The sequence below is a fragment of the Diabrotica undecimpunctata genome, chromosome 1 (genome assembly GCF_040954645.1).
Source record: "Diabrotica undecimpunctata isolate CICGRU chromosome 1, icDiaUnde3, whole genome shotgun sequence".
Taxonomy (NCBI): domain Eukaryota; kingdom Metazoa; phylum Arthropoda; class Insecta; order Coleoptera; family Chrysomelidae; genus Diabrotica; species Diabrotica undecimpunctata.
This window is the reverse complement of record NC_092803.1, coordinates 120,663,039-120,673,816: the sequence shown is the minus strand read 5'-3', so window position 1 is coordinate 120,673,816 and position 10,778 is coordinate 120,663,039. Positions and strand designations below refer to the sequence as shown.

Below are 10,778 nucleotides of genomic sequence, written 5' to 3'. Positions count from 1 at the left end.
GGAAAAAATTTAAATAATTTAGCAGACAGCAAGAGAATAGTAAGTAATGGGAATTAATTAGTTTTTTATATTGTTAATTTTATATATTGTAGGAATTTGAGTTGTTTTTACAACAATAAAAGCAGTTTACTACAAATCCGTCAATTGCTGGCTGTACAATAAAGACAAATTCCCAACAGTATGTGTGTTGTAAAAGACTTATGCCCGATGTAGTAGAAATGACTGGAGGCAAAAGTCTATGGAGACAGACCATACACAATATCACTACGAACACTGCACTCCTTACAGGGAGTCAAGACTGAAGAGAGAGAGAGACGATATGAAAGGATGTCTATATTGTTAATCAATGAGCCTACAAGGTCGGCGCTAGTACTTTTCTTATTATAATTATTATAGAAAACACGCAGTAAAAGACTGATATAGAATAAAATTTTATTTTTTAAAAAATAAAGCAAATTTTTACAATATTGAGTATTACTCTAAGGGAGATTCTAAAAAATAGTAAATTATATCACATAATTATAATTCATCTTTTGGACTCTTGCAGTCACACTCTTCTACTTTCTTTTGTTGCACTGACTCCATATCTTCTAAAACATCTATCTTATTAGTAATAATTTTACTAAATTCGTTAAAAAGATGAAAATGATAACAAAAAATATTTTTTGGTAATAAATTGTCATTCGCAAACGCTTGGCCGTTTTGTGCAATCTCTTTGGCTTTTTCATCATTATCAATAGCCCATTTTAACTTATCAATAAGATCTGAAATGTCTTCTTTAAGTGGAATGTAATGAACATTAGGTTCTAGATCTGTATAATAATACTCGAAGTATTTCGACTTTGGCTTGAAAAGTAAGGAACCTCCTGCCAATAGATAAGGCATTCTATATGGAGCCACTGTGCCGTCGATACCCAGCTGATATTTATACTGCAAAAGATAGTAAAATATTATTAACTGATTTTAGGTTCTCAAAAATATCGAATAAATGATAAAGTAGTGACCAAAACAGACAGAGTAAAAACAGTAAAAACAAACAGCATCTTGGAACAAAACTAAAATGAAGTTTTAGAAGTGTTAAAATTTATAGGGCAAGAAGACCCAAAACTTTATTGCCACATCTACATTCCTTTTGATTTTCCGCCAGTTCACTTCAATCCATTTTGTTCTAAGTCTCTCTCTTCATCATTCCCGGTGATACCTCCTCTCAGTACTTGTTTTATTATTCTCTGTTTAGTGTAGAAAGTCTTTGTGTGTGTCCAAGCCACAGTAATCTTTGTGCGCATATTTTATTTGTTATTTTGGTAACTGCAACAGTTCAATGATGGTCTTCCTTATCCATAAATCTTCATCATTATTTTCTTTGTATAATTTACTGAGCAATTTTTCTTTTCCCAAACTTCAAAAATATCTTTCTCCTTTTGGTTCAATTTGCAAGTCCATTGCCATAGAAGACTACTGGTCTGATATACAGTGTGTAGTTTTATACAAATTAAGGAAAAGCTTATCTTCTTTGAATTGAAAGTATGACCCATTAAAGAAAAAGATCAAAGACTGCGAAATTATATTGCTTAGGAAAATTCTGGGGATGGGACTAGGATTTTTTATGTCGTACTGCAGCCAATTAACTTTCTATACATTGTGCATGTTGTAGTATTTGTTTTGAATAATTTCTTTGTTACTAAATCGGCTTCATTGTCTTTACAAAGAAACGATTATTACATCCGAACAAATGCAGCAGCTCGTGTAAGTAACGATCCAATAAAGAGATGTTTTTTTAATAAACATTACCTTCCCCTCCCGAGAACCAGAAAGTTTTTACGCTCAGTAAGTTAATACTCATACCACTGCCACCAAGGCATTAAATTCAGGGTGTGAAATGTATAGACACAACAAAAAGCAGAAAAAAAATAGACAAAAAAAAAAACTAATTTTCAGGTGACAGATCTAATAGAAAAAATTGATACAAAGTTACAATGAACATTTAATGAGAGAATGGAAAAGGATGGGAGAATGGAAAAACCAACGCTTCTACACGAGCGGTAGAAGAAAATCTGTAAAGTTAACGTTTAGTTTAGTTAGTTGCTTATATGAACGCTACTGTTTTGATGATCAGTTCAAAAGTTATGAATACTTACACGGAAGAATTCAAAAAAAGAAACATGTTCAGCTTTTGGTCCATAAATAGCTTCTTCATCTCTATAAAAAAAGAAATTCGTCAAGGAAGCGTTTAGCAGATCTGGATATTTCCTAGCTTTTTTTATTAACTCCAGGCGATATTTATTGGAGTCTCTACCTCGCCAAAATAATTTTGGAATTCGATTTTCCCAACGTTCATCTGTATTTCCTTGTACAGAAAGAATATCCAAAGTGACCCTGAAAGGAAGATTATTATAAATTTATAATATAATTTATAATCATGAGCGCCGGCAACGTAGTGCACTTGCACCTCCTGTCCGGAAAGTACATAGCTATAAATGTATAGTTCTATATTTTATATTGGTTAATAGTATGTGTAGATGCAGATGCACCTCCCTGTGTAACGGGATTCAATAAGGCATCCAGAAATCAGATCTAAGTAACCCAATTCAGTTTAAAATTTAAAATCCTTTCAAAAATATTATTCATTGCTAAATGGGATTGTTTGTTTATGACATTGAAAATATCGGTGTAACTAGAACACGCGCTGACCTAGTGAAATTTGCAATGTAATCAAAAATTTATTAAATAATGTATACAAATTATATTAGTAAAATATTATATAAACAAACAAACGTGAGTTAAATAGCTGGAAAATAACGGGAGCAGAACATTATTATTAAGAAATAAGAGTGAATAGTACAAGCTAGTGTTGTCATCCGTCAACTGAGTACTCTCCCTATTATTGTACTTAGAGAACCAATAAAGTAATTATGAGTATCCAGTGAGTTCGAGTTAATCAACCCCATGCAGGGGGTAAACTACCCATAGAGCTCTATTATATGAAACTCTTGATGGAAGCAATCCCATAAACATTATAAGAATATACAACATTATTATATCTGAAAATAATCCTGGCGGCGCCCATGTTTATAATATAGAGATATATATTCCGGTAAGCAAAAGAACCATTATAAAACAGTCACGCCTTCAATGTATAAGAAAATATTGACAACTCTGCTCGTTTATGAAAGTAAATAAAAAAAAGTGCTAAAGCACCTCTCCAGAGATGTTATGCCTTACAGTGGGTTCTAGCACTAGATCTTGTGTCATGTTAAAGCTTATCTTACAGGAACTAAAGCAGTTCTTTGTGTTCCATCATAGTAACAAAACACTTCCTTCTTTCCTTCTTTAAATTTGAGTACTTATTGGGTAACTTGGAACCTAATTTGCATTCTACGACCTTTCAAAACTATAACTTGCTGGTTGTCTGATTACAGCCCAATTCTGGATTCAACCCAAAATAGGGCATCTTCCACTGAGCAGTTCTGATACTTCCAATGCCAATTCAGACAGTCGATTTTATGTTCCTTGATATTTCAAAAACCTATGATTGTCTTTTGCTAAATAACTCTCTGAGCATTGGAAAATGCGAAATTCAGCTTATTAAACATAAGTCGATTGGTAAACAATTTGTTACAAACTGAGCAACGTGGTCTTCGTTAAGTCTTGGTGAACGATCAGCTTTTTATCACTTACTTTTGTTACATTTTTCGTTACAAATACCATGTTAGGTAAATTTTAACACGTAGCGATTAGATGTTCTAAGTTGTTTCATGATACGAATGTATTTTATGGGAACTTGAAATGCTAGATATTGCTGTACTGTGGTATCTACGGATAAATTTTTGTAAATAGTTGAGAATGTTGATAGGGAAAATGCTTGCATGTCTTCCTAATAAAACATCTCCATATATTTTTTAACATACTTTTCTTTAGTTACTCTCAAAAGAGAATTCATAGTCTAATATTTGAAAATATTGTTTAATTTGTGAGACACATTTGTATCTGTTCTTATTTACTCAAGTAATTTGAAGCAAACTCAGAAAAAAAATAAGAGGGAGTCTTAAATCATGTATTTCCGATAGCTTGATAAACCAATTTAAAGGAAGCTTAAAAATTGTGAAAGAAATTTTGACTGTTCCCGTTTCCAACTCAGCAGCATAATCAGGTGTATTAATACTAAGATGTTCTAGGATGACAGGATTTCTACAGAGAAACAGAAAAAATTGACAGAAAAGATTAACCAGGTTTCAGCAGAGCTAGTTTCTCAAAGATTTTATTTTACATCAATTACAATCACTGAAATTTTAGTGAAAATAAATAGTCTGAAAAATGGTGTAGCTAGTGCAGAAATAATAAATAATAATTATACTAGTTTAGTAAAAGCGCTGTACGTACCATATTCAATGTTTTTGTTTGTGGTGAATATTTAACATTCTTAAATATGTTGTAATTAAACATCTGTATAAATAAGGTAATGATAAACTGATGATCTATTATCCTCAACCAAATATTATCACAGATAAGTGTGAGTTGACAAAAACGAAACCACACAAATGAGAAGAGCCTTTAAAACATGATTTATACTAATGGGTAAAAAATACAAGAGGAAGTAGTAATAGGGTTTACTATTCCTAACACTAAACTGCCAATAGCCCTCGGAAATACACATGTATTTTAAGCAGAACTGCTAGCAACAGATTTTTGTTCTCAGCCTGAAAATACCTGGATTCTATCAAAATATTGCCCCAGACAGCCAAGCTGTACCGAAGGCTCTGAAGTCTACAACTTATGAGTTAGTAACAGCTATAAAACAGTCCCTTTGTAAAACTGTAACACATTACGTGCAGATTGCATACATGTGAGCTGTATAGTGCCTCTACCAATGTGCGGATGGATCACCTGTATGGTACTGGATATAAAAACTTCAAAGATGCAAATAAATTTCAGTCTAGCATAAGATGTCATAAGTTTGAGATGTAAATAAGTTTTATAAGTATCCGAAACAGGCCTTTTTAAAAGTAGTAACTTTCTAATGTTTACTGACGACCTTAAAATATTTCGAATAGTTAATAACCTATAACCAATATTATAGTTGATGCCTCTTTGTTACAAACTGATCTTAAAAGCTTAGCTAGTGGGTGTGTCATAAATATGAATACTTAAATATAAAAAAATGTTTAAAAATAACTTTTGGTAGATCAAGGGAGTTGGTAAATTATTGTTATTGTATAAATAATGTACATTTAAAGGCATGTAATAATATCAAAGATTTGGGTAAAAACTTTGATTCTAAATTAACTTTTAAATATCATATTAATGAAACTTTAACTAAAGATGGGATTTATTCTTGGAAATTGTAATCAGTTTTCAGTAAAAACTTTAAAAATGTTATACTTTAGTTTAGTTCGATCGGTTTTGGAGTATGGTACTCTCATTTGGTCTACTTGACATAATAGTGATCTACCCTACAGTATCGGGAGAGTTCAAAATAAATTTTTGAGGGAATATGCTTACAAGATTGGTTTCATTAAACAACATTATACATATGATGGTATATGTTCAATACTTAATATCTTGTCACTACATCATAGAAGATTTGAAGCAAATTTATGTTTCCTTCATAAAATTATGAAAGGATATGTTGAAGATCCAGAGTTACTAAGTTTTAATGCTAATACTAGAACTCGTATGACACAACAAAGTCTACCCACTGTTATTTAAAATATTCAGCTAATATATCAATGTACAGTTTTTTTACATAATGATGTTTGCTTGACAAAAAAGTAAATATTTAACAAAATATGCCTTTATCACAATACCTATGTAACAAATGTTAAAATAATTTTTTTGTATTATCAAGTAACAAAAGAACATACTTTGATTAATTTTTATTGTGAGAATCATTTCCGAAGTACAAAATGAAATGTCAAAAAAATAAATATATTTTCAACTAACACTATGATTAATTCCCATTAAAGACTGTAAATAACATAAAAATGCCACAAGAAAATAGTGTCAGCACCATATGCAACAAATGTGTAAAAAATGGTATACAATAAGTGCTGATTAGAAGATAACTGTGTATGTTTTATTAGAAATGATCACAGAAAATGTTTAGTAAATTATGGTAGACCAATGGTACACAGGTATTTCTTAACTATTTGACCAACGAATATAGACGCATATAGACGGATCTTTCACTGTTATTTTTTAGCGTCGGCAAAGGTTGAACACAAAACAATAGAAGTTGATCATGATTTTAGTTCCTTATTTGTACCACTAGGGAGCGGTCATGTCAGCGCTATTACTGCTTCTAAAATAAGAAAGAGTGGGGCAACAAATGCAACTTAAGATATTTTTATATGTAGATGCCGCGTGGTCGTAGAATAGCATTAAATTTTTGCGTTTTATAAAATTTTTTAACGAAAATAATATTATTTTAACTTTTAATAAATGAATCTTTTTAGAAAAAATATTATGATTCAAATTTTTAATTGAAATATGTACAAATCTACAAATAATATAATTAAAACTCTCTTCTTATAAACTATAAATAAAATTAATTAAAAGTCAATCACCATGAGAGAAAGCTCAAAAAATTGTAAAGTGTTTCGATCAAAAAATCTTGATCTTGTTAGTACTCTAGATTTGCTTTTTGGCACATATACGAAAGAATTATTTTTTACAATTTGAAAATTCGAAATTGTGAAGTATAATTTCTGATTTTTAAATTAAAAAATAAATAAGTAGGTAAGTCTCAAATAACGCCTCACTAGAGCTCAAAAAAAGAAGATAAGAAACAGACAAAAATGGCTGCTGGGACATAGACCATAGCAAACCCTAAGAAATCCAAAACAGCAACACCCGACGATAAAAAGAGACTTCATCATCACCATCACCCCCCTCATACCAGAGTTGCTAAGAAACCAAGGTGCTCTAACGAGCAGACTAGGTCATAAAGCATTCTGACAAAAGTATTCAGAATGGTGGTAGCACACAGACACCATCCTGATATTCAACTAGATCGGGCTCAAGCAAATTTGATCATTAACAAATTGGAGGAAGCACTTGATGAGGCTCCTATCTGAGGACAAAATGAACTCCTGTAGTTCTATAAAACATCATTTAGCGAAGTGACCCTGTGGTGAAGACTATTGAGGGCCTGTAGGAGGGAGTAAACTTAAATATAATTTTGTTCCAAATAATATGCCCAAGCACCCCATGGTCCTCATCCGCGTCCCCGAGAAAAAACTTGATGAAGAAACTATCAGGACCCAGTTCAAAGAGACAAAATCAAGACCTTAACACAGAAGACTGGTTGTGATCTCTGTTCCACAGACTGAACAACAGTAAAGATAAAGGTTATAGAGGGAGAAGTTATGAAAGAGATAGTTCTCAGATCAGCATACCTCCCATATGATGATCCCGAACAACCATCAAGGGAGTTGGAACAGTTAGTGAGAGATTGCATGAAAAATGAACTGCAATTAATCATTGGCTATGATATGAATGCTTATCATCTGACCTGGGGCAGTACAAATTCCAAACTGTTAAAAAATGGCATGCTTTAGATGAGGTGTCTTGTTCAGACCATCGAGACAGACAATGAGCATATCAAGGAAACTTATCTTGCAAATTAAAAGACAAAAGTCAGACTAAAATTTAATTGCTGCAAAAGATCTGGTGAGTGGGGCGATTATTGCAAAGCATGGACTGAATATACAACAACTTAGAAGGACAAAAAGAGAATCATGGAGGGCAATGCTAGGACATAGAACAGACTGCAGAAATGTCAAGGTTCCATAAAGTTCTCTCAAAAGACCCTTAGAAAGTATTCCCTGGCTCCAAAATAAGTCCGGTGAAGAATACACTCTAAATTGTGAAGAGACTCTGAAATATCTTTTCAGGTTGTACTTTCCTGAGTCTCAAACATACCTTTATAACTAATATCATACCTTTGTAAGTTTTAAATTTAAAAATTTAATAATTTAATATATTAAAAATAAAGATTTTATTGTGAAAAAAACAAAAAAAAGACAGTTTGCAAATCAATGGCATCGAAATTTGATTAGGCGTAGATGTATAAGTTAAATAAATAGCTCCGTTCATACTCCTTTCCCACTTCCCACTAACTACATCTTTTATGATAGTTTTGAGCTGACAGCCACGGTTTGAGTTTATGCAGTCACCCTCTTAAGGAGTGTTTTGAAGTATAAACCGTAACCAAATCGCCCATTTGAACTGTCCTTCTATATGCATCTATATTCTTTGATTTTAATGTACATATAAAATCTATTATTTTATATAATTTTCTTTGTCAAAATTTTTTAGTATTAACAGTTTTGGTTTTACATTCAAATTCCCTGAAATAAGAACAACTTTCTTACCTTCCCATATTTTCCAAAGTGGATTCTGTAATGTCATAAGTAGGCATTATAATATCATAGCTTTCAGTACTTCCACACCAAGAAAATATTGGAAATTTTCCTTCAAGCTTGTAAGTTGACAGAGGCCAATCTCCTAAGTTAGCAAAAAATTCAAGATCTGGCAAAACTACTTTCCTTGTCAAAGACAGTAATATATTATCTATAAACATATTAAAACCTACATATTTTCCATAGCATTTTCTATAGATTTTGTTATTTTTCACAATATAATGACACAAACTTACAGAATGGGGTTGGTCAAACTTCTTAATAAGCTAAAAAATAAATTAAAATTTGTAAAACCTATATTATTTGCAATATTAAATAACCTACTTCATTTCTCTGACTATGCCAATCTATCTTTTTAAACACATCTAGTTTGTTAGTTATAAACTTAGGCACTGGCCCACACTCCCACATATCCATTAAATCTTCAATGTTTTGTGTGGGACACTCACAATTATCTGATTTAACTGAACTGTTAATAATATAGGGAGATTTTCCTAAATGTTTATTTCCATAGGTGACAGAAATTTTTAAGTATGAACAAGTTTCATATAGTTTATATCTAACAATGTAACTGCCATCCTTCCTATTGAGCAGGTTGGTCCATATTCGACAGGGCTTATTTGTTTTAGTACCTCCATCGACAATGGCATTTAATTCAACATCTTCTGATTTCAGGGACCTATAAAATTTTTAATTTTAATATTTTTATATGAACACTAAAGTTTTACTACCAAAATAAAAAGAACCTTGGACATACCTTGGTTATATAAATTGTACAGTATATATGAACTAACCAACCTGTTATTAATATCCACCAATTCAACAAAAAAATATCTTGCAGGCATTACAATTTTTTCTGGAATTAAACCAGGACCCCACACTCTACTTAATTCAACATTAATATCACTTGTAATTATGTACATGTAACTCAACAATTGCAGTAACACATAAACTAAATTTATACTTTTCATTTTTATAAAAAACTAAGTATTTATTTCAGTGAAATGATTAAAATTATGTTTTTCACACAATGATTAACCAAATTTTAGAATTTGTTTTTAATTTCAAATACATGCTATGTTCGAGTCTCTAAGTGTGTAATTGCTCTAACAGTTTGTTCATTGTTCATAATCATGTTAAAAGTGTTAGGATAGAACAAAAAATAATTGTTACTTATTCCGTGATTAACTGTGTTCTGTGACTTCTGTGGCGTTCTCTACCCTCTATCCTTTTTTAAATACCATTAAAAACCATTTTTTATAATAAGCGTATATCATTATTAATAAGAATTATAAATTATTTTATGTATAATTTGAAAAATAATTAAGATAAACTAAAAATTTTAAAACATATTGACCGCCTAACCACAGAATAATAAACAAACAGAATGCCCACTCTGCTTGAAAAAATAAGTAACGCGCATCTCGTTTGCGCAGACGGAATCAGCCATGTTTTAGTCGGAACCAGTGCTGTTCAGTGACATTTTATCTGGTGTGCATAGACAAATTAACCCGGTTTAATTTATTTACGGCAACTACAGGCATAATATGCACTATTTTATTCGTACTTTTGGTTGAAGAATAGATTAAATTATTTCAAATGTACTAAATTATTAATCTCTAAAAATTTAAATTACAGTTCTGTCGTAGCTTGTCACAAATTTCTCAATTCGAGTCTACGTTTCCGTCTAAAACATGGCGTCGCGTGGTGACAAACTTCAAAGGCGGCATCTGAGAGTGGGCATTCTGATTGTTATTTATTCTGTGACCTAACATAGTAAATAATCCGATTATTAATAAAACATATTGACCACCTAACATATAAGTCGGTTCGCTAATCTCAGTCTGGACTGTCTAGTGAATTTAGCATCGAGTAACGACTCTTTAGAATCTAAACTCGATGGAATTTAGTAATTATTTTTTGCGAAGTTATGGTTTGTTTTTTAACCAGGAGGAGTAAACTAAAAAGATAGATTCACACCCAAGAAAGTTACTAGAAAAGTCACCAAATACATCTTCTTTTTTGGTTGATTATCTCGGTCTTGCGGTAATCCAGCAATCAGTATCGGACAACCTCACACGTCGATTCTAACGTAACTTTGTTTTTTTATGTTTGAATAATAATTTTTTCCAATTCACTTCCAATATATATTTTTTTGTTTTTCTAATTACAATAAAAAAATGTTGGATTGTTATGAAGAAGTTGATTTATTTATCACATTGTGTAAGAAAAACGTCCGGAACGTATACGAAAGCGATATATTCGTGATAAAATTATATCTAACATCCAATGGAATTTTACAATATTTCATCAGCGCATTAACTTAAACAACAAATATTGTATGCTACCTTATAGGAA

General features: G+C 31.4%; 1 protein-coding gene across 1 annotated transcript; it reads right to left on the bottom strand.

The window, feature by feature from the left end:
- Positions 1-420: 420 nt before the first annotated feature.
- LOC140440073 (protein O-glucosyltransferase 2-like) lies at positions 421-9,540 on the bottom strand. Its single transcript, XM_072530344.1, has 5 exons — positions 9,219-9,540; positions 8,745-9,099; positions 8,373-8,686; positions 2,139-2,376; positions 421-930 (listed from the first exon to the last, which is right to left on the bottom strand). Exons 1-5 carry the CDS (start codon positions 9,389-9,391, stop codon positions 520-522), a joined length of 1,491 nt encoding a protein of 496 aa, XP_072386445.1. The 5' UTR covers positions 9,392-9,540; the 3' UTR covers positions 421-519.
- Positions 9,541-10,778: the final 1,238 nt, after the last annotated feature.

Bases quoted from the DNA above. Each gene is read 5' to 3' on its own strand.
- LOC140440073 (XM_072530344.1), bottom strand. From the start codon at position 9,391: ATGAAAAGTATAAATTTAGTTTATGTGTTACTGCAATTGTTGAGTTAC. The intron at 2,377-8,372 runs GTAAGAAAGTTG...TCTTCCTTTCAG, and splicing joins ACTTTGGAAAATATGGGAAG to GGTCACTTTGGATATTCTTT. The intron at 931-2,138 runs GTAAGTATTCAT...TATCTTTTGCAG, and splicing joins CTTTTTTTGAATTCTTCCGT to TATAAATATCAGCTGGGTAT.